Source organism: Aphidius gifuensis, linkage group LG4 (genome assembly GCF_014905175.1).
Source record: "Aphidius gifuensis isolate YNYX2018 linkage group LG4, ASM1490517v1, whole genome shotgun sequence".
NCBI lineage: Eukaryota > Metazoa > Arthropoda > Insecta > Hymenoptera > Braconidae > Aphidius > Aphidius gifuensis.
In genome coordinates, this window is record NC_057791.1 from 21005470 (window position 1) to 21031251 (window position 25782).

Here is a 25782-nt window from a genome sequence, read left to right on the forward strand (position 1 = left end):
CTTTAGTAAAGTGAGTCGATTTTATCATGATTTCTTTCGAGTAAGCCATTTACTTGGAAAAAAAAAAAATAAAAAATGGCAAACTCGAAACCTTAATCAAATAATCGTAATTAGCGTTTTCTCCTTGCGTGTAGATATACACGTTCAGTCACTCATCCAACAACATCACTAGTTGTTTGTTGTGATTTTGTTTTTTTTCTTTTTTCCCTAAGAAAATATAAAAAGAAAAAAGAAAAAAAAAATAATATTAACGACGACTCGGTATAATTATTTTCAGTATAGTTATTCAGTGCAAATGATACGTTGTCTGGATGATAATTAATTGATTCGTCCCTTGTGTGTCATGTAGCTTAAGCTGTCACTCAATAATTTTTCTCTACTTGCACGTCGTATTCTCGAACAGAGAATCAATAATGTACCAATCATCACGCAAATAAATGCACAACCAAGACCAACAATTGTACTAACAACTGATGATCTTAAACATACACGATCGCCAGCTGGACTGCTTTCACTAATACCTAAAATAGAAACCCAATTTAATATTTAATTTAAATTTTATAATATAAATATATATTACCACTGTATGATGATGAAGATGATGATGATGATGCTGTTGCATTTTGAAAAACTTCTGGTTCTCCTTCACCCTCTTGAAGTACTCTGAGTGATTGAAATAAATTAACATTTTCTGATAGACTTGTTGCTGGTGTTGTTGGACCATCAATAGCCAATGATCTTTTAGCAACATTTTTAGAATTTCTCCAATGACAAGGTTGACTCTGTTTAACATAAATACATAATTAATATTTAATTGTTAACATTAATTTTTTAAATATAAAAATTAACTTACTGGACATCTTCCGTGACACATTCTCACGTCACATTCAATATAAAGTGCTGGTGAACCAGTAAATCTAAATGTTTTCATATATGCAAATACTTGAGTTTCAAATAATCCACTCTCTGACCATGAACCACGAAATTTACTGATAAGTTTGTCATCAACTGGACAACCATACTGATCAATAAGTTGAATTTTTTTGTTACCACCATTATGAGCATAACAATCATTAACAACAATATCAAAACCATCATATTTACTTCTCATATAAATAATAAGAGTCAATGGATCACCAACTCTAACTGGTCCAGCTACTCTTGTACCAGTTGTTCCATAACCATATCTTATTTCCATATAACATTCTGGTGGTTGAAGTGTAAAAACAACTGGATTTCCTGTTGCAACCCTATTTTTAATATAAAACAAATATTTTTTATTTTGTTAATAATTAATTAAAACTTTATCAAATTAACAAAAAATTAATATTAATAAACTTACTCAACATCTAAAAATGGAAATGTCACAGTTTTCCAAAAATCATAGCCATATTCACATGTTACTTTAAAATGTTCATCAAACTCTTCTTCAATAAGTGGATTATACTGTACTGTAACTGTATTCCACATGAGATTTTTCTATTAAAAATAAAAAGGATAATAAAAAATAATATATAAATATGTAAATTTTTTAAAATTGTTTTTAATAGTATACTATAAATTTCAATTGTTAAACTGACCGTTGGATTTTTTCTGCTATCCTGATGATGAGTATTTTCACCAAGAGTGCCGCAACGATTTAACTGAATATAAAACTCGTAATAATCCCTTCCAGTACCATTGACGTACATGCAGTCGGGATCGTAAGAGTAGCCTGTAATTAAGAACAATTGTCTCAGCACGATCGACAATTTGATGCGCTTGAGATAAATCGATATCGTATTTTTTTTTTTTTTTTTTTTCTCTTTGAATCGTAAGAGTGTTTTGTTTCGCACTGGTAAACACTTGCTATTCTCAAACCAACTATATATATTTTTATATCTTTTACTAAACTATTATTTTTAAAAATAAAAAAAATATATTCCAAGAATAATGATCCGTCTTTGAGATTATTATAATTTTTTATATCATCAATGACAATTAAACATTAATAACGAGATGTTTATTGTATTTTTAATAATAGAAATTTTAATTTGATTAAAACTGATAATAATATACACATGTCTTACCAGCTGAATACAATAGACCAGCAAAAGATCCATTAAAACCAATTCTTATCTTCATGTAGTCATCCTGACACTCTGCTTCGATATCTATAATCAAAAATATTTCATCAACAATCATTAATTTAATTTTAAAATAATATAAAAAATTTTTGACAATAGTTGCTTAATATAAAATACATTAAAAGTAATTAAATAACAATTAAAAGGAAATAAACAAAATAAAAAAAAAAATAAAAAACTTGATTGTTAATGATGATGATGAGAGCTGCAATATCGGATGTGTGGATATATATTATAATAGAGCTTGGTTTCCGTTGAAGAATCCGGTCATCGATGGTAAGTGAAAGTTGTTAAACTGCTGGTTTTTATTTAGCTTGGTTTTTTTTAGAAAAAAGTTGTATTTATATTTGTGTTACTATTATAAATAGACGCGTGTTTTTTTGATAAGCAAGTTGAATTAAAATAAGTTGTAAGTTGGTGGCAACATGACGACGTAACGATGAGAGAGTAAGTATAACTATCTACAACTATTACTGATCAAATGCCTGGATAGTCACGCTTGAGATGACACAATAAACTATGATACAATATACTTCTTATAACGCTTTTACTTATTCAACTGAAAGGAACATGTGTATTCTCTCCTTAATATTACTTGACAAATAAATATTACAACAAATGTAAATTTCATTTTTTTTTTTTTTTCATTCAAAATTTATATGATTTTTCATACAAAAGATCAAGAAGGTTTTTATATATGATGTATATATACTTAATGTTACAAGATAAATTTTTTATTTTTATTTTCAAACAGGTGTTGAAGATGAAAAATAAAAAATTTAAATTGCAAACGTGACAATGACAATTGTGAAAAATAAAATAAAAAAAAAATACATAAGAGGAAAAACATTTGTAGGAAAATTGCAAAAATAAAAAAAAAACAGCAATAGAATTCAAAAAGGCAGTGAAGAATTTATGAGAATTGGTCTCCGAGAATGCAGCACTAAACCTATAATCGTTGATTCTTCGCGTAATTGACGATTCCATGGGGCGTTCAGTAGAGTTTGTCGGTGGGTTTGTCTTCCGGGCCTTGGCCTCTTGTTCTATGTTTCTGTTCAGCTGCAAAATGTAAAGAAAAAAAAAAAAAAAACATCCAGCTAGAAGTCAAGATAAAAGAAAAAAATAAAATAAAAAATAAAACCAATAAGAAGAAGAATAAGAAGATGAAGAAGAAGAAGAGGACGACGACGACGACGATGAAGACGATGAAGACAGTTTGGTCCCATCAAAGTCCTTGTAATTTTTTTTTTTTTTTTTTTTTTGTTATTTATTTTCTCAACATTTATTTATTTATATATATATTTTTTTTGTTTCTCTAGTTATATGCACCTTTCACGCTCCGCATCGTTGTCTTTGGATTTCTGTCAAAGCAAAAGTATTCTTTTAAACTTCCTGTTTCCCACTGGTATACATCTGGCATTTCTCAGATCTAGATTATCTACATATCTTATTGAAACTTGTTTAATAATAGCCAAGATATATTTTTGATAATTATTTTGATATTTTATATTGTTAAAGTTATCAAACAAAGCTTGACTAATTGTCATGACGTTGCAATTGAGACATGCATCAAGATATATGTAAAAATAGAAGAAAAAAATAATAATAAAAAATTATTGCACGCAGTGTCAGTGGTATGCTTACGCGTATATACAACTTCCGACACCGTTTTAATTGGCTTGACTTAAACTAACGGTATTAAATCAGACATATGATGTCGTATTTAATTTTAAACGACGACTGTCTATTATGTAGGCTAATCTTCGGGGTCCATGTGTCACGCAATTTGTCTGTCACTGCATAATTATTTGTCTTTTCTACGAAATAAATTTTTTACTTTTTGCTATTTTATAATATTAAAATAGCTATATAGTTATAATATAATAAAAAAAAAAAAACAAAGAAAATATATAATTACGTTGAACTCGTGTTGTATTGGGACGATATCTACGATGTTCTCGATCCCACGTTTCTGGATGTCTTCCCCATTCATCAACATCAGTATTTGTACCAGTTGCACCAGAATTTTTAGCTCCACCAGTTGGTAATGTTTGTAGTGTTTGTAATGTTTGAAGATTTGTACTTGGTAATCGACTTTTTAATGATGGAACTGGTACATATGATCCACCTTCACCAACATATACAACCTATAAATATATATTTTATATTATTTTATTATTCCATCATGTATATTATTATTATAACGGTTATAGAAAAATATTCATATTTTATTTGTTTGAAGAAAATAAATTATAATCATGTCATTATTATTTGTTTATCATTATTGTCAAGACGTCAACAAGTATCACGAGTATGTATGTATAAATATCAACAACTCAACAGTGCATTTTTTCATTTTTATTATTATTATTAACGGTTGTGTGGTTTTGATTACTTTTGCAAGTCATTAATCAAATTGTACACGAGCCAACATTCAATGAAAATCAAATCAATTGATAGACAAATTTATTTACATTTTGTATTGTTTATTTAAAATTAAATTTATAATTTTTATATATTAATATATTCAAGTTTGGTTGATAAATTAAAGTAGCTAAATAGAGCTTTTTAAAATTTTATTTTAGAATAAAAAAATATTGTAGAATTTAAATTTGATTTTAATTAATTTTAAAAAAATACTAGTTTACTTTTTAGTCTCTATTTTTGAATATTATTTTGAGCTATTTAAAAATAATTTTAAGAGTTGTTGAGAGTATTTGTCGATGAAACATATTTTGCCATTTGAAAGATAATAGATTGCATAAATATAGGGATATATATAGCTAGAAGGCATAATCCTCGCATCTCATCTGTTTCACTGAGCATATCTTTTGCCAAGTCAACCAAGTCACAAGAAGTTTCTATTCTGCCACTTTATATATGTATATAAAAAAAATATAAAAGAGTCGACGGGTTCTTCCTGTTTAATGGTGATGGTACTTTTAACCAGAGTCCTCACAGAGAAAACCCGTTCATCGATCAACTATTCAACGAGCGGAAACTTACGGATTCACTTGGCATTACTTACGAAAATTCCTGTCTTCATTTTACTACTACGCAAATACTATTTTTTTCTTTCTTTCTTTCTTTTACTTTTCATCTAATTTCTTTTGTGCATATTGCTCTTTTTATTTTTTTATTTATTAACGATATTGTAAATGAATAAAATTAGGTTGTTTATACATGAGATGCTCATGCAAAATTTTATAATTGTAAATGCAGTTATAATGTTAGCAGAAAAAATAATAATGGGAAGTTTGACAGTTGTGAAATCTAGATAAACTTGAAGTCGATTAAGTAGTTGGTATATTTATACACAACTTAATATGATTATAAAAATGTCATTAATGTTATTTTATATAATAAAATAATTTAATGATTATAATGATTAAGAAAAAACTTACGGTATCTTGATCACTTGCTTCGTGTGTCAAGGACTCTCGTGTTTCCGTTCGATTTATTTGTAAATCATCCTCAGGACCAGCACCACTACCAGCCCAATAATCTTCTGTTGTATCTTCTATAATTGATTCAGCACTTGCTCGTTCCATTACCTCTGGCAATTCAATACTCGTTGCCTATTACAAAAAAATAATATTAATTTTTTATAACATATATTAACAGTTAGAATTAAAAATATTGTTAATATATTTTATTAAATATATGTAGATCTATTTTAACATTCAAAAAATTTTTCAATGTTTTTCTTTCTAACTGTATATAAATTAAAAATTAAATATACTTTTTTTTATTAAATAAATTACCCAAGAATTGTTGATGTTGCTGCTTATTATAAGGATCCACGTCACCCTGGAAAAAAAAATATTATAAAAAATTAATACAAACAAAGTACACACCTTGTATTTAAAATACAAAAAACTTAAAATAAAATAAGTTGATAAAAAAAATATACTTGTTCATTAACATTGTATGTAAATTAAATCTTTGAAAAAAATATGTTTTAGAATTTCTTGTTGGAAAAAACTTTTACTACATAATTTTGTTGTTGCAATAGAATAAATTTAAACTGTGAAAAAAATTACTTTGCTTAAATTGAAAATGCTTTAGTTAAAAATAATAAAAAACTATTTTTATTTTTCTAAAATTGCGTTTATATAGATTTTTTTTTTTTAAACTATATAATTTTTTATAATTTAAAAATTCTCTTTATATTCAAAAAAAAAGTTTAAATTTATTTTTCAAGCAAAATCTTCAATTTAAAATATGAAAAAAAAATTTTTTCAGCGAAACAAAGAATAAACAAATAAAGATTTATTCATTGGCCTATATAAAAAATGCATATGATTTATGCAAAATACATCAAATCATCAATTGACCATAGAGCAAGATGCTCTTATTTGACCGCAAGATAAATAACAAGTTAAATTCTACCAAGGATCAAACAAATTGAAAATAAAATTGATATAAAAAATAAACCAAGAATAAAAAAAAAAATAAAAATTAATAATAAAAGGTTTAAACTAATGCGAGGATAATAGTGTTAAAGAATAAGAAGCAAGAAAATATAATAAAAGAGTATATTACGCTTGATTATAAATGCGTTATGCCTTTAGCAAATTAATAATAATAAAAATTAAAAAAACAAAAAAAAAATTAAATACAATGTGTACACATCAATGCGGTGATTTTGACCTAGTGAATATGAAAATAAAAAATAAAAAACAACATATACCACTAACACGCAAACATCCGTAATATGTGCGAGTTAATTCACAGTGCAAGTATATTGAAGATATATTATCATATAAACAACATACTGAATGTCTCACACATTGCGTGTTAAACTATGAGAATAAATTCTTAAAGAAAAAAATTATTGTGCCTTTATGAAAAATGAATGACTTCATAGCAGTGGTATGTTAAGAAAACTGTATATTATTTCTGTTGGCATTATACAATATAACTTGAGCAAAAAAAAAAATAAAAAATAACAACAACAACAACAACAACACCAGGCGCGTGCTCAAGTTATCTTTTTTTTTTTTTTATTCTTTTTCTTCATCATCATAAGTACATAGTTTACGTGTGGTTGGTGTATAACTAAAAGTACATGATGACGTGATGGTATTTTTTCTATACAGATTACAAACTGATCGAGCTATTCGTCGATAATTATAATTGGGAATAATTTCCTGCTTGCGTGTGGCAAAGGGTGGTATTATATAATATACCAGACAAATACAATTTTTTTTTTTAATTACAAATATAATTTATTTCAATCAAAAAATAATACGGAAATTAAATTATATATAATTTTAATCAATGCATTTATTGTTCAAATATATAATTTTTTTTTAGATGTGTTACAATTTAAATAAATAGTAAAATATATATTTTATGCGTGAAATGATAAAAGCTCCTGAGGATATATTTATGGAAAAATATAATATAAGTATCTTGTGGTTAAAATGCGGATGTATATAGACAAGAATCACTAAATGTGGTTATGAAATATGAGTATTTGATTTTTAAAATCACGCATCAAAAATGATATTGTACTCGAGGGTTTGTTGATGGAATATATGTTAAATTATAATCATATGAATAATGATGATGGTTTAAAAATAAGTGGACGATGTATAGATCCTTCAGGGATATATATACATATACAAAATGGCAATATAATTACGTAATGATGGTACATTCAATGTTATATGTATAGCCATAGTTTGATCTAATTAATGGATATTGCAAGAAACTAGAAATTTTATTTTTTCTTATATACATTGGGCGGAGTCAGGCAATGCCAACTCTGACTTTGTATATTATCCAACACAACCTGCCGTTACAAACTGCTTTTTTTTTTTTTTTTTTTATTCTTCTTTCACTGGGTCACGTTTCGAAGGTGAAACATCTGTTTTTTTCTTTTTCTTGGCGTAATTTTATACTACTGAATTTTTAGTGTAATGATCATTTTCCGCAAACCGTAGATAAATATCTTAATGATTAAAAAAATGTTACAAAAGAAAAAAAAAAAAAAAGTCAGCTGAGAAAGATAAAGAATAAGGATTTTTATTTTTAAAAATTTATAATATATATATTTGGAATTGAGATATAAATTTTTGATATAATAGAAAATTAAATAACAACCTTTGAATATCATTGAAATGATATTTAAAATTAATAGATTAACGGTGAATTGTGTACTCAGTGTACAATATAAATGAGATATAAGATTATAAATATAATACAGTGTGATTTTGTATTACACATATATATTTTTAAGACAATTTAGACAGGTTATTCCCAAGTTTGTTAGACGCATGTGCGATGAGAAAATATCATAGATACTATAGAAAAATAAAACAAGACTTATCAGTAACCTGGATCGTCCTTTGATTAATTTTTTAAAATAAATATATATTGTTTAAAAGCCAAGTGCATCATTATTATCTACACCAACTAATTATTGTCATCATTATTTTATTTTTAAAACTCATGTACAATGTTGCACCACTTTTCTGGTTCAGTTAGTCAAATCATTATTGTATATATATAATTTTTTTAAATACATTATTTCACACGGTTATTTGCATTTAATAAGTAATTAAAAAATTATACTCATATTAACAATACAAATTATAAAAATTAGACTAATTATCATGGATAATTTTATTTAAACAATGAAATTTTTAAATTAAAAAATAAAAGATTTATGGCTTTTTAAATTTGATATTTTTATTTTTCAATTTGATGTAGGTCAGTAGTGTGTGTGTGTGGTTTTTTTTTTTTTTTTTTTTTCTTGGAAAATAATATAGGTTAATCCTTGTGTGTAAACAAACCGTTTAAAGGGACATCATCAGGCTGTAACGAATGAGAAGAGAAATAACAGAAAATAAAAATACGACCCTATTCTTGGAAATTACAACCTCCTCAAAGTTGAATGAAATTTTTTATTTCAATTTATATATTGAATTTTTAATTCATAAATTAAATTTAAAAAAAATGTAAATTGTTTTTTAAATAAAATATATAATTCTAGTTTAGACAAATGGATTCCCATCAAACTAATCATAAAAAAAAAAATTATTTAATAAATAAAAAAGGTTATTAATATGCTTGAGGATATAAAAATATTAAACACATGTGTTACATTATACCGTTGTAATTTGCAAATGAGATTTTTAACCCTATTAAATACATTTTATAATTTTTACAACATTTATCATTTGAATAAAAATGATAGTTTACAGATAAATGAATTAGTCCATCATATAAAATTAAAAAAATTGTTATAATAAGACTTTAAACAAAAAATAAAAATACATAAATAGATAAATAAATTAGGCTTGTTGTATATACATATATATGTATAAAAACTAGTTCATTTTCTTTCATCGTAATATGCATAAAAAAAAAAATAAAATTTAAACAAGAAAATAACAAGTAAAAAATTAAATACAGTGAGTGCAAAACTTTGTTTGGTAAAATTGCTGAGGGGCGTATTCAATCTTCTCAGTTTCTGATCTATTCTGAACGGTATAATCGTCATCGTGTGTGCAGATTATATCCCCAGGTAAAAAAGGCCAATTCTCATTTATGAACTGTCGAATGAACAGCTGTAAATATAGTATTAGTTTTTGTATATATAACACAAGTAGCAACCGCGCCCTTGCCCCAAGGCCACACACAACAACATATCAAGAATTTAAAATAAATAAAAAATTAATATAACAAAAAAAAAAAATAATAAAAACAATATATGATGATGATGGTGGTGATGATGATGGTGATGATGATTATGATATAAAAATAGCACCTGTTATCCTTAGGCATGCATGAATGTAATATCGCAAACTTCAAAGAAATTACAGCTTAATTGCAGCATATGCGAGAATTATAAAGCGGCACAATAAACAAATTCAATGTTATAAAATTATTGAAATATAAAATTAAGATAAGTACATAGTTATATGCTTTATATGTATGTACAAAAGTGTAATCATCAAATGCGTTATACATGTTGTTACAACAAAGTGTTTCACTGCTGATATTTACACACGCTTACCATACTTTTTGTACGATTATTTTTTATTTTTTATATTAATAAAAAATAATATTAAAATTAGAAAAAATATAAATATATATTTAATGGTTGTAATTGTTTTTATACCAATTATTTTATAGATTAAATTAAATTTTTATTTGAGCTTGTATATAAAAGATTATGCGTGATTAAATTTACAATGAATTTTTTCATTTATTATACAAAGTCATTATTGATTTTAATTTGAAATATGATGTTATGAAAATTAAGTGATTATTGTTATTACTTGAAAAACTATTTTTTAAATCGAATGATAATAAAATTATAATTTTTTATTTTAATATATAAATTCCTTGGAGTTTGAAAATTGTTTGAAATAAATTTTATTGTCGTGGAGAAAAAAAATTGCTTGGGGAATTTATGTGGGTAGTTTGGAAAATTATTTATATTTATTATGCAAAATATTGTTTTGTTATAAATAAAAGGTAGCTGTTTATTTGATATATTTTATTGTTTTGAATATGAAATTTATGATTGAGTTGGAAATAATATTTTTAGATAAATAATAAATTATTTAAAAAATATCAAGATTGATTTACAGTATCACAAGACAATATAAATTCAAGTTTATAAAAAAATTATTTAAGTATATAAAGTGGAAAATCGTGTTGGTATAAACTATAAAAGTTGTTGATTAGATAAAGATAACATCGTCATAAATCTTGAAATGAAATATAAGGGAATAGACAAATTGTAAATAAATACGTTATCTGTTTATATATATTTCAACTTGTTCATACAATCAATCTTTAATTTAAAAAAAAAAAAAAAAACACAAATACAATAATGCAGAACGTGTTGCAAATGTATAAATTCAACTGAAAGAAAAATATTATATTTGTTTTGTTAATCAGAGATGTGTTTTTTTATTCACAAGATTGTTAACAATAATTTTGAATAAAAAAAAGTAATGAAAATAGGGGTTATTGTAAATTTATAAAATAAATAAAATAATGATTTTTCCCAGGTAGAAAACTAATGTCAATTTGATGTCAATTTTAGACTTTAGAGATATCTATAGTTGACGTCAAATTGTCATTAGTTTCTACCTAGGTTGATGAAATATTATTTGCTCATAGTAACTATATATATATAATTATTACTAAATATAATTTAAAAAATGTTCCTTTATAAACATATATGATTGTCAACGATGATTAAGTATTATTTATATATTGTTATAGAAAATATAAAATTTATTACTCATTTTGTTAATCAAAGACGAGGGGCTATTGTGACACCGAGACTACGAAAAGTAGTCAAAAAACACAAGTACTACACTTACTATTTACACATAACTACAATAACTATACATCAACACTACTTACTACCTTTTAACTATATTTTTTAAGTTTTTTATCAAGTTTAAAAATATTTCTTTTCACATTTCTCCACGTTCGTATTTTTCGGAGAAAAAAATTCTCTCCTCAATTCTCCGCATGGGTCAACATGGGAAAAAATCGGAGTAATCACGGAGAAATTTCAAGTAATCACGAAAAAATTTGGAAAAATATTTTTACAAAAGTTGTAGTGGAAAAAGTATAAATACTACACTCAAAATGACACCCCTCGACCAAAGATATATTCAAGTTTAAAATTCCAAAGATGAGTCGACTGAATATAACAAAAAAAAAACGGAGAAAAAAAATAATTAGAAATGTTACAAGCACAAAATTGCAATAGAAAAAAAAAATAATAACATTGCAAGTGTATATCTAATTGAAATGAAAATATTTGTTAATCAAAGATATATCCAAGTTGAAAATTCTAAACATGAGTCAACGAATTATCAACGAGTTAAAATAATAAGACAAAAAAAAATAAAAGCAGCATATTTTATCCACAAGTACTTCTCCACTTGTGGTTTGTAAATTGTAATATTAAAATAACTTCCAACAATAAAATATTACACAAACAATTGTATAAATTTAGCATAAAATTTTTCTCATTTAAAATATATATAAAAAAGAATAATTAAAATACATTTAAATATTCATTGTTAATATATTAAAATAAATCAAATATCATTTTTTCGATAGATAAATATGCAAAGAAAGGAAATTTGTTTCTACTTGAAAAAACAGATAACACATCTTGGTCTAACTTCCGCCATCTAAAAACAATTCAATTTCATATATTATTTCAAAAAAAATAAAAAAAAAAATATTATCATTTAATTTTTCTCATATTTAAAATCAAATAAAAGCAACTTCATTCATTCATCAATTTTATAATAAATTATAATTTCTTCATTCTATATTGAATTTCATAATGTTTGTGGGAAAAATTAAATGAAAAAAAAGAAGCATATGTATGCGAACATCAACATGCGATATTTGATATATTCAAAAGAAAAAATAAATATAAATAAAAAAATTAAAGTTGGTCTAAATGACGTCATATACTTTATGTTGTAAAATATATATTACCGTTAAGTTGTTGCGTCTATTATAACAATTAATAACAGTACAATGCAATGTACCGGTATATTTCCAATTTCCGATTCATAATTCAAACATCTTTAGCATCGTTGTGCGTCCTTAAGATACAGGACAATGGTTTAAACGTCTCGGGGTATGCCACACTTAAATGAGTAGACCCATTCCTTTTTTTTTTTTTTTTTTTCTTCTTCATTTTTTTATTATTCATTTTGTTTTTTATATTTTTAAATTTTATTATAACCAACTGTCATGCTTGATGACTTTGCAACAACTGACCTAACTTGGCTGTTTTTATTTTTTTTTATTTTTTTAAATAATATTTAAGTAAAGTGTCGTTCAATATCATACCGGATAAGCAATATTGAATGTTTTTAACCTTAGACAATTTTATTTTTACGCTTCACTACAAAATCAATTATTTATCTTTTTATTTTTTGTTTAAAAAAACAAGAGGGCTGAAGTTTTTTTGTTATTTTAATATTGAAAATTCAATTATTGAATAATATTACAAAGATTTGCCTCATGAACCACAAATTCATTTTGACAAATTGAATTTACATCCTAAATCGATTACAATCGAAGGTCGACCGGCAAATTGAATGAAAAAAAAATAAAATAACTTTAATTATATTATTGTTATGATATTTCTTTGTATAAATTTAATTAAAACAATAATGTTATGATTTAATGGATGAAACCACATCAAAGTGTGTATATACTTTTCATCATTTTAATAAAATAGTCGTTGAATAGTTTCCCACGATCTTTGTGGCTTGTTTCACAGCCATGCTGATGATGTTGGTATAGCTTGTGGAAGCTGGATAATCTTTGAAGAAGAGTCATGAAGGTGCAGGACACGTTTATATATACGATAATTTTAAGATACATTACGATGCCTCCGGAATATCATGAGCTTAATATAGACACGACTTCAGTATCACTTAATTTTCTACTTGTCTTTATGATGTCATAATTAATGGGCATAATAATATATACGTAATATGCACTTGGTAACACTTTTATTTTATTTATATATTAAATTTATTTTATAAAATAAAATTAAAAATTTTAATGAAATTTTAATTTAATTTGTAAATAAAAAAAATTGATAAATTTAGTTCAATAAATTATTTAAATAATTCAAATTTATTTAATTATTAATTAATTTTAATTAATTTATCAAATTAATAATTTATTATTTAAAAAAATTATTAATTTTAATATAATATATTATTTTAAATTTTTAAAAAATAAAAAAGAAAATTTTTTATTAAAAATTTAATGACATTGAAGAGTCATTGAATCAATGTGTATCCGGATATATAAATAAAAAAATTTGAACATAGTCGTAGTTGTGTAGCATGTTTATATACACCCAATGACACAAGTTACGAGAACAAGCAAGATCAACGTTCGACCTTCCATTGACATAACAACTTTGCTCGTATAACATAGTCAAAGTAAAATAGACAGTACACATTTGCCTGTCTCAACGGCCACCCAGTTGACTAAAACATCCATTTTTTCATCAACATCATCATCAACATCAACATCATCATTGAATGTACACCACAACTACTATACAATATCAAGTTACTTTCGCATTTTACCAGTATCATCATCAACCAGTTTGATATAGTTAACCGATCGACACATTTCACAGAGGATTTAATGTTAACGGCCACCAATTAGCTACAAGACCAGTTTTTTTTTTTTTTTAAATAATCATCAACATTATTATCATCATCATCCTATCGTCATCGCCTAGAGAATAATTTTTTTTAATATCTATTTTTTATGTGGCTGAGTAATTGCGTTAAATGTATAATATTTCATTGGATGAGAAAATAATATTATCATTATTACTTTTATTATAAACAATGGAGTATTTTACTATGAGAGTTGAATAATCCTTCACCGGAAATTTAGCTTGATCTGAATAATTTTAACGCTGTCATCCGAAACAAAAAAAAAAAAAAAAAAATCCTCGCTTGTACAATTCATCAACGCATGTTTAAATTGCAAATATTCAAAATGCAAAGTCATTGTGAATATGATCTGATATTTAAATAATATAAACGAAATGAAAAAAAAAAAACCGTTAGAAAAATAAAATAATTTTGTATGTATAAATTTTATTTTTCTATATATGAAATTTTATAATTTATTTTTTTTAAAATGATTTTTATATTTATATTGATTATAAAAAATCCACATGTGATAAAAAAATTTGAGTACAACTATAAATAATATTGGGTCAAATCAACGGAAACAAAACTATAAAAAACAAAACGCACAGCTGTTAAGCGTATATATGCAGATTCCAAGGAAGTCATTTGCAAGAAATGTATAGTAGATGATGTATATTATATATATTTTTATATACTGTCATTGTATATGTGTGCATAGTTTGTACACTGGCACAAGCTGGAGGTTATTAATTATCGCAAATACCCCACAAGCTGACCATGGCAATGAGAGTTGGTAGCAAACCACCTCTAAGTCACGACTAACCCAGCTTATTGCAACTTTTTTTTTTATTTTACCTTGTGTAAAGGCCTCACCTTTTTCATTTCTTTTGAAATAGATTTTTTTTTTTTTTAAATATCCATGCTTCGTTTCAGGAAATAAAATATCTGTGCAGAAAATATTAACGGCGCTTATGAATATCAAACGGCCTTCTAATATTATTTTTATTTAACAATTTTTTACTGAGAAAAATTTTATTATATGCATTTCTTTTTTTTGATGAAATGTTTTTTAATGTATATTAATAATGTGTAACGCACATAATTTTATGTATACGCCTACATTGCATTAATACATTTATCATGTAACAAATCAGATCAAGAAAAAGGTCAGTTAATAAATAAAATAAATAAAATATAGAGAAAGGCACAACATACATTGGGCGAGGCACATTCGACACATTACTACTATGTATATCGAATTTTTTTTTTTTTTTTTTGCAATCTATTTTCTTTCTTGCTAGAGATATAATGAGAAGAAGACGAAGAAATAAAAGGTACAAAAAAATCAGCAAAAGAAGAAGAAGAAGAGTGAAGGAACAAAAACGAAAAGAAAAAAAAAAAATAAAAATAATACGAGGGAAGACATTTACCCGGGGCGCCACGTGGAACGGAACCGTTAGATAAAGGACTTTTTTATTTAATTTTTTTTTTTTTTTTTTACTCAACTGATATAGTGAAGTTAAAAGCTCGCTTCCAAGAGGTCTTACGAGGTCTTCGGAGCAACCAGGTATCATATATTGGTGAACATACAACACGAAATTTATTAAAGGAAAAAAGAAAAAAAAGTAAATAAAAATACTTTTAATATATTGTATTGTTTATTTAATTTTTTTTTATTTCAATTTATTGTTTAAATCCTGGAATTTCAAAGTGAAAAATCAACTAATTGTCTTGTTCTAGCTAGATCGTGAGGATCCCCTAGCGATGGGCGTGCAATTCAAGGTCCACTGTTCCGCGTTCCACGTTATTTCTCTGTGTATACCCTTGGCACAAGATTACCGGGTGTTGCAACAACAAATTGCCTGCTTTGCAGCTGATTGTTGTTGTTATTGTTATTTTTATTTTTATTATATATATATAAGAATTGTGGTGGTTGGAGTATTGGTATAGATGTATCAGAATAAAATAAATTACAATTTAAAAATAAAACAAATATACAAAAGTAAATTTTTCAACAAAAAAAAAAATATATTCGCAAATACAAAAATGCATTTCAAGTGTATCATCATCGCGTGCGGTCTTTATGTATGTACACTGAAAATATCAAGAATGAGGAAAATCATTTATACCTCAGTATGATATCACGATTTTAGAAATAGCATTTTATTTTTTTTTCTTTCTTGAGTGTATGTATTAACTAATGGTGTAAATTGACGATTGCACTTAAAAGAATTAATTTTTCTATATCCGTATTAAATGAAGAAAATAAATTTAACATTTCATTTTGTATATATGTATATGAAACTGGTCGCGGCGCTAATGCAACGCGATACGCTACCTGGGTAATCAAGAGTAACGTAATTGGTGTGATCTTGACCTCGGTTCAGTCACGACTTATTGCCCAAGACTTTCATATTGCGCAACGACCCGCAGAAAGATCATTGTCGGGTTATATATTTATAATACATACATAATACATACAGATGAATGAATCAATTGATGAATTCCACAGCAACACCTTTATTTTTTTATTTTTATATTGTTGTTGTTGTTATTATATGACCACACCTGACAAATAATTATTATCCAATCATTTGGATTACATTTAAAACGGTACAATTTTATCTTTGACTATATTTTTTATGTTATTTTTCATCTAAAAATATATCCTGATAGCTTAATGGGCCTTTCAACTCTAGACTCTCTGATGGGTAATTTTTGTTGTGCGAACTGCGGATAAAACGATCGATGAAGGTGCAAACAACACGTGTTTTTTATTTTTTAAAAAATAAACTTTGTTGCATTTAATCAACGTAAGCGTAATTGGTACCTGGGCCTTTACTTGGATTTTGTATGATGCCTTTACTTGGATCTGCAGCTTATAGTGGTAAATAAATAACCACTAGTAAAATGGATAACTTTGTCTATATAAAAACAGTGAATAGGCACTATGTAGCATAACATTTTTCATTCTCGACAACTTGCACAAGTTTTTTTCTTTTATTTTTTTCATATTTTTCTTTACAAAGTATGTCTCAAGTTTCAATCATATCTGATTTTATTTTTTAAAAATTCTTATTCACATTTTATATGCATGAATAAAAATAATAATAAAATAATAATAAATTGATTTTGTATATAGTGTAGCGACCTAGACGAGAATCGAGGTCGACATCCTTCACCATGATTTTACAAATTTATTTTTTCTTAAATACCTGTATCTTGCTTCAGGTGAATGCTTGATGCATTGATTCTATATTTAGTCACATAATTTAATATAAAATATATTGCTCTTATTTACACTTGTTTATGTATTTAAAATTTATTATACTAAATTATTATTTTTATTATATAATTCTATAAACTATTTGCAAAATATAAATGTTTTTTTTTTCTTTCAAACCAATTGATCAGACTGAATTGTAAAATCACCGTTTTCACTTGTTATTATATATAGCCAAAGTGATGGTATTAAAATTTCAAAATAACCGTTATAATAACGACTACAACCTAGCACGTTGTTCAGCATCACAGCTACTCTCTTCATGTACATCAATTATTGAATGGTAAAACCTATCTAATCAAGTAATGAATGCGCGCACTCAAACTAACAAACGATACAACATCTTGCTCAACATTTAAAACAATTTTATAAGCTATACATATATTTAAAAAAAAAACATCAAAAAAAACACACCCATCATCAGAATATTCCATTAAATTTATATACTTAATTTATCATATTTATAATATAGCAATAGAAAAACTTTTAACATTGCCAACAAAATAATATAATAAAAATGAAAATAATATATGATCAAATATAAAGATTAAGTAATTGAGATGTTGTAGATTGAGTTTTAAAAATTAGATAATAATAAACCAAAGATGAAGATGAGTTAAAAAAATGACGAAAGTGAATTAGCTTGTATATATTTATTTATTTATTTATTTATATTTTTATAAATATATACATGAAGAAAGTCGATGTAGAGGTGAGAGTGTTTCACGAAACGTGTCTCATTATCCCGGATCTTGTCACCCTGACAATCATCAGGAGTATATATATACATATATAATATACTTGTCTATATATATTTATTTTATTTTTTTAAACTTTGCCATGTTGAATGTATAAAATGGTGGGTGGCGAGGGATGTCCCCCTCGCACCGTTAAGGTCAACGTACATCAAGCCAACCTGTGTTTAGGCAAATGACCGAGGAGGGTATATACTTTTATAAATATAAATAAATAAAAAAAAATTATTTATATTGAGGGATACTGATATCTCTCTCTCAATTATTGTTTTTTATTTTTCCATCAACAATTTATATATTTAAAAAAATAAAATACATTAAAACTAATTTAGTATATTTTTTTTTTTTTTTTGCATTTAAATAAATATATTTAAATGCAGTTTATATATTGATGATTGATGGTAATAATGTTTTTTTTTAAATAATTTATAAATTATTATTAGTAATAAATTTTTTAATATTTTTTTCATCTAATTATATATACAGTGAATAAATATATTGAGATATCATAAAAAATAAATATATAAATTATTCAAAGTTTTTTTTTTTTTTATTTTTAATAATGCACACAAGATAGATAATGAAAAATTATTATTGTAAATATGAAAAATAAGAATTATGAAGACACATAACGATTCTTCCTTCCTGTATTTATATTTTTTTTATTTTTTACCCGATGCATTTGATAGTGTAACCTACCGACTTGACCCCTTTTAACCGAACAGCGTATATAACGTATAACTGGCGTATATATTTCAAAAGAGTAGCTAAAAGTTGAGTATAATAATGCTCATGTATGTAGTCACTATCTTTCACACCACTATATATTTTTATTTATAAAATTATCAAGAATAGCTCACTGTAAAATTCACAACATCAACATTATTTTATTATAAAATAATAATTATACAACAACAAGCAACAACCGCGTCGCATTTTACTATATTAAAATAGTAAAATTATTATTATTATTATTTTTGTTACTCTTATTACGATGTTTAATAATGAACTTTAAATATTTTTTAAAGGTAATATAATAGTTGCATTATATATCCATGAAAATATAGTCAAGGAGTAATAACTATTAGTTTTGCTTTGAAACACAATACATGCTTTGTATATATATATTTTATTTTAGTAAGTAACTAAAGTATGCTGTAGCTATGATGTGAATTATAAAAATAATATATCTATCCTAAGAAGTAAAAAATTTTTATAAAAATTTAAAAAGTATTTCTCACTCTTGTGAAAAACTTCCGGAAAAAATAAATATAAATTTGATGATGATGGTGTATACCATGGTGTAGATGATAAATCGGAGTATGAAAAATAAAAAAAATACTTGATTCTCAGTGTGATCGTAAAACTACTTTTACGATTCTCTTTGAATTATCATGTTCGGGAAGTGATGCAGCCTTGAATATACATCAATCATTTCAAAAATTATTTCATGGTGTCTATAAATATAATATACTAAATTTTTTAATATTTTTTTACAATAATGTATGGGTATTTAAAAAAAAAGGCTTATAATTACATGTATAAAAATTGAATTAAATTTTTTAAAAAATAAAAGGATTATTCATTTATTCGATATACTGATACATCAGTTTGTCTAATCATGGACTGCCACCCGCGAATTGTATATAAAAACTTCATGGAAGACTAACGAACAGGAAAAAAAAAAAAATAATAAAAGAAAGAAGAAAGGTAAAGAAAAAAATATAATATAAATAAAAAAGAAATGTAGCTGAGGAAAAGAAGACGAAGGACAACGAGTATAGAAGAAGAGTTCATGAGAAACATCTTTATCGTTTAATCTGGCGTAGCCCCTGATGGGATCCCAACTACTCCAGAGTCAGCTGACGACGTTCATGTATATATAAACAAGTGTATATAAATATTTAAAAACATTATTAGTTTATTTTTTTTTTATTTATCCCAATCATCAAGTAAATTTCTACCGATCCAATTCATCTGATGTTTGTATATGTGTGTAGATCTTTGTTTAATTTATATCTAATTCGCTCTCGTTTTCTTTAATCCAACAGGCGTCTCGTATTTTCTCAGTATCAAATTGGCAATGAGCATATTATGGGCTATTCATTAACGTTTAATTGACTTTTCAATAACAAGTTAAATAAATTGGAGGCATTGGTTGCTGATTTTTTCAACACGGATTATGGTGTATATATTTTTTTTTTTTTCTTTTTTTGTTACGGATGTTTTTCCGGACGATCGATGGAATGACGACATGAGTTACGATTCTTGTAATTTAGAATTTTGTAATTTTAAATGTGTAATAAATATTTTTATGGTGATTAAAACGCCCACGAGATCAATGTGAGTGTAAATGATATGTAAATTAATTACATCAACGTATAATGACAAATCTTTTTTGTATAATTCAATTAAAATTTTATTTTTTCTTTGTATATAAAAAAAACATTGTTGGTGTTGTTGATGATTTCATACTGCAAAAGGTTTTGATTTTTTATATTGTAACATTCGAGGTACAGCCTATGGAACGGACACATATTTTTCTAGGTTTTAATTTATTTAACAACAAATTTGTTAACGCAAAAAAAAAATAAAAATAATTAAAGTTAATTTATAAAACTTTCAGGATAATTGAGCTGTTGTTTGATCAATCATTTAAAGAAATCATTTTTTTAAATAAAAGAAATATTTTTATCAATTAAAATAATTTTGCTTATTTTTTAAAATAAATTTAAACAAAAAATTTAAAATATAAATTAATTTATACTTAAAAAACTGTTAATGTATTTGACTAATTAAAATTCACAAGATTATTTTAATTTTGCATGTTGTTTGTATATTAATTGAAAAATAATAAATATCAAAAAAACATGCGTTAAGTTTGTGGATAATGATCTCTTCAAGTAAACAGCAAACAACGCAAGCTTGATATGTATGGACACATGGCACGCGTTTGCGTGTATGATACAGCCAAGTAAACACGTGTGACATGTACGGAAATGAATCACAAGTATTTTAATTATTTTATAAATATACTAAATTGAATTTTGATATATTATATTATTTTTTAAAAACAAAAAGAAACAAAGTATACATCAAAAATCTAATAAAACCTAATATTGTGTGTGCAATAATGTGTAAAATAAAAAAATCAATTTCATGCTTTTTTATTATTATACAGATCAAAATAAAAAAAAATAATATATTATTATTATCTACAAACAATTCCGACCAATGTTGAGTATATTAAAATTGAAGCAAGACAGATATAAATTCCGTTTTGCTATTATGTATATAGACTAGAAGTTGATTCTTGGTAAATTTTATATTGAGAGCTTTAACCATCAGAAATATGGATTTAAAATAAGGTTCCTATATTTTTTATAACATTTTAAAATTACCGTTTGACTGAATCATTTTCTTTAAACTATATATTTTTACTATGCGGTCAAAATAATATTTTTTCTACTTTATTTTTTAAGTAGTGAATTTTAAATTTACGTGATGATGATACCAGAGAATCTGAACTTTGAATTTATCTAAGCACGAACATTTTATATACATTTATTTATTTTTTTTTCATTCTGTAACATCTGTTGCTGTGTGTATACTTTCTACAAGTAAATACGAGCAGTGTCTTTATGCACTATCTATATACAAGAAAAATAAATAAATAAATAAAAAAGGTTAACTTTATAGCTTAAAGTGCGGCAATGAGCAAAAGATATTTTCTGTTGAACAATTTCGCTAAAAATTGGCTCATCTTGATGATAAATATGCATGGAATTTACGGTTAAACTAAATCATTGAAAAATTATTGAACATTTATTATTATTCTTAGATTTTTTGTTGATTCAATGTCACGCTAATTTTTTTATTTAATTTTTTTTCTTCAAAACCCAACGGGATTCTAATTACTAAAACAAAAAGTTAATTTTTTTTTTTTTCGCTGTAAAGCCTGTAAAGTATTATTGTATATTTACTATGTCGTGTTTATTATAAATAAACCAAGTCATTTAATTGCTCGATATTATTTTTTAACAATTAATTTTTTACAATAAAAATTTTACAAATTTTTGTTATAAATATAACATTAGCTGAAGAGTGTTAACGGAATGTTTGTCGTCTCAGAGCGTCTTGGCTTGTTGACCGCGTTAATGGTGTTCTCGTGTTAAGTTCGTGACTTCAACAAGAAAATATGAGGGGGACTACAACACCAAGCGAGAAATAAACGCGTGCAAAAGACAGAATTTAAGGACATTGGCACTATAAAGCACTTTGCATATAATACATTATGAAAAAAGAAAAATAATTATTCTAGAATAAATATGATTTACAAGAACGTGACTCAATACAAAAAAAAAACGAATAAACGAATGAATTACTTGTATGATTAATTTGAATATCATGTATGATAAATTATAATAAACCAATTTCAACGAGTTACATTTAAATTTAAAATAAATATAATAAATTCAAGGGTTAAATTAAATACGATAATTCATGTTGGATATATGAAATATATATTAAAATGATATAGTCGTTGATTTAAATTCCAAACACTTTTACTGATGCCAATAAGAATAAAATAATAAGAAGAAGATCAAGTGGAAAAAGAAGAAGATGAAGATGAAGAAAAAATATAAATAATGAAAAAAAAATAAAAAAATAAAAATATTGCCAAGAGGGGTAGGTAAGTCGTGCGACACGAACACGATGTTCATGTAGCTGTAAATCGACCACACCATGTGTTTGTGTGTGACGCGTATGATATTAGTAATCACATGTGCATATATTTTATTTTTTTTTATTTTAACATATTCCTTTTCAATCTATATTGGATTGATTTTGATCTTCTATCATCTCAATGTTCTCCACCTCGGTACATCATGTAAAATGATCCACCAAGCCGGCACGTTTCTGTATATCACCAAGCATATTGTGGTTTATATCCCGTTTCGACATATATCGATCACATTTTCTTGTCTTTATATTTTACCTTTTTTTTTTTTTATTCTCATAAAAACCTCATGACCGTTAACTTAATCAAGATGACATTAAATAAAATTTACTTGATTATAAAATAAGTTAATTAAAAAAAAAAAAAATATAAACTTACGTGCTCCAAAATGATTGTATCTTTCCATCCATGATACTCATCAAAATGTCTTGTTCACAATAATCACACTTTGATTTATTAAATCACACAAAGTCACAAAGTCTAAATGAAACTTAAAGAATTTAATTTTCAAGTTGAAAAAAAATTATAATAATAAGATAAAATATTTTACCACAAATTAATTTGAATGAAAAAAAAAAATTATTATCACTGATTTAAACTTGAGTTTAAATTAAATTTAAAAAAAAAAAAAAAACATTAATTTAATAAATTGTTGATGTTGGCAATTGTTCCTGAGCAAGACAGGCTCCTGTCTAATGCTCCTGCTGATACAACAGTGGACAGACAAAATCCAATTCTGTCTTGGTGCCCTTTTCCTCGGTGATGGTGATAGAGAAGAAGAAGGATGATGATGATGATGATAATAATAAGAATAAAAAGACTGTGTATTTGGAGGAGGGATAAAAAACTTGTGAATATTGTATAAAGAAAAAGGTGAAGGAGTAGTAGGAGTAGGAAGAAAAGAAGGAAGAGACTTTGTGATTTCTTCAACGTGGTAGAAAGAGTGTTAGGTGCAGAAAATAGTCGCAGAAATGGTAAACTTGGCAGGGGTAAATGAAAAAATATCAAAAACAAAAAAAATAAACTAAGAGAAAGAGAATTATGGTGGTGGTGATGATGTTGGTGGTGGTGGTGGTGATGATGAATATATACAACGTTGTATAATACTTGATATATGTAGAATGTTCAAAAGAAAGGATAACTTATAGTTACTCTGGTGTTTGCAGAGTGGAGCACTGTCTTGTAATGACATGGTCTAGGAAATTCCAGTCACTTTTGTAATATAATTTTATAAAAAGTGAATTTTCAAATATCAAAAGTGGGGGAATTTATTAAAAGCCATAGCATAACTCACTCGCATCACTTGAATTAAAAATCAATCATTCAATCATTTATCTTGTCAACATTAACCAATTATGTATTCAATAATTTTAAATATACTTGTTTAGTAATTAAATTTTAAAAAATGATTGAATAATTATTTAAATGAAATAGTAATTAAATTAACTCAGTGTATATATTAATATAAACTTGATAAATTAACATGCTTGCACTTTGAAGAAGCCTGGGAATATACAATGTATATATAAAAATAAAAAATGTATATGCAAAAAATAATAGAGTAATTTTATTATTTGAAGGGTACAAAAGACCGTTAGACGCGTGCAAATACGGAAATTTTCAGGGCGTATACTGTTAGTATTTTTTTTGAAATTTTATTTTCATTGTTAAATTTATAAATTCTTTGATATAGATATATTTTTTTTTTGTTTTAATTTAAGTTTAATACTGGCGCCATCAACGTTACAACTTGGTGGAGCTTGTTTAATATATACCTGTCGACTTGAAAACACGAGGTCTATCGGCATTGACACATTGAAAAATTCAACGTCACGAAATTCGTCTCGATTGACTCACAAAGTGTTTTTAAATAACGGACCAAAACATGTATATAGAAAAAAAAAAATGTATATTTATATAGTTTAAATTGTTGGATCAAGGTATACTATTGTCTTTGATCGATTGTCTCAATCAGACTCATCACTCCAGGAGTTCTGCAGGCGAGAGTCTTTCACACACTATCATTTATATAATTTTTTTTTATTTTTTTTTTTACATTTTTATTATTTCCTCTCTATTTGTCGGCTTTATTTTTTTTCATATAAAATTTATTTGAATCTATTGGCTTATGCTCAATAAAAAAAAAAGGAAAAAAAAATGCAGTAAAATAGTCTATCACTCATCAGGCGCTTTGACTTTTTATTGGTCATTGTCGCCATCTCATCATTTTTTTTTTTGCTACAATTTATTTATTTTATTTTATTTTTTTATCTATTCGCTTTTATTATTCACATAAAAATTCTTGCAAAAATTGTTTAACTGAAAAATATATTATGCCGAAAAATTGCTTGGGAATTTATATAAAGAATTTTTTACAAAACTATGTAAAGACTTGAATATGCAACAACAAGTGCGAAGGTATTTTTATATCTTTTTATTTCTCAGAGTTCTTTTACTTCAGCAAAGGGGTAATCGTTTGGTGGGACGAGTAATATTACAGATACAACAAGAAACTAGCAATAAGAAAATTTTGCTGCCTCTAATCATTCATCTCACATTAGTATATATATATAAAAATAATTCAAGAGAACAACAGCTACAAACGGAATAAACGAAAAACCAAAACTCCTTAATACTTATAATAAAAATAAATATAAAAATAAAATTGTAAGCGTGA

At 25.4% G+C, this 25782-nt stretch overlaps 1 protein-coding gene across 1 annotated transcript; it reads right to left on the reverse strand.

Annotated features, from left to right (window-relative positions):
* LOC122855610 lies at positions 1–24280 on the reverse strand. The gene is made up of 10 exons (XM_044157104.1): positions 23484–24280; positions 5891–5936; positions 5531–5704; positions 4045–4273; positions 2070–2153; positions 1581–1714; positions 1343–1479; positions 854–1250; positions 581–782; positions 1–521 (listed from the first exon to the last, which is right to left on the reverse strand). Exons 1-10 carry the CDS (start codon positions 23522–23524, stop codon positions 319–321), a joined length of 1647 nt encoding a protein of 548 aa, XP_044013039.1. The 5' UTR covers positions 23525–24280; the 3' UTR covers positions 1–318.
* Positions 24281–25782: the final 1502 nt, after the last annotated feature.

Excerpts from the sequence above, each read along its gene's own strand:
- LOC122855610 (XM_044157104.1), bottom strand. The coding sequence starts at position 23,524 with ATGAGTATCATGGATGGAAAGATACAATCATTTTGGAGCAC. Across the intron at positions 5,937-23,483 it reads ATACAATCATTTTGGAGCAC|GGTGACGTGGATCCTTATAA; the intron begins GTAAGTTTATAT and ends TTTTTTTTCCAG. Across the intron at positions 522-580 it reads ATCTTCATCATCATACAGTG|GTATTAGTGAAAGCAGTCCA; the intron begins GTAATATATATT and ends TTTCTATTTTAG.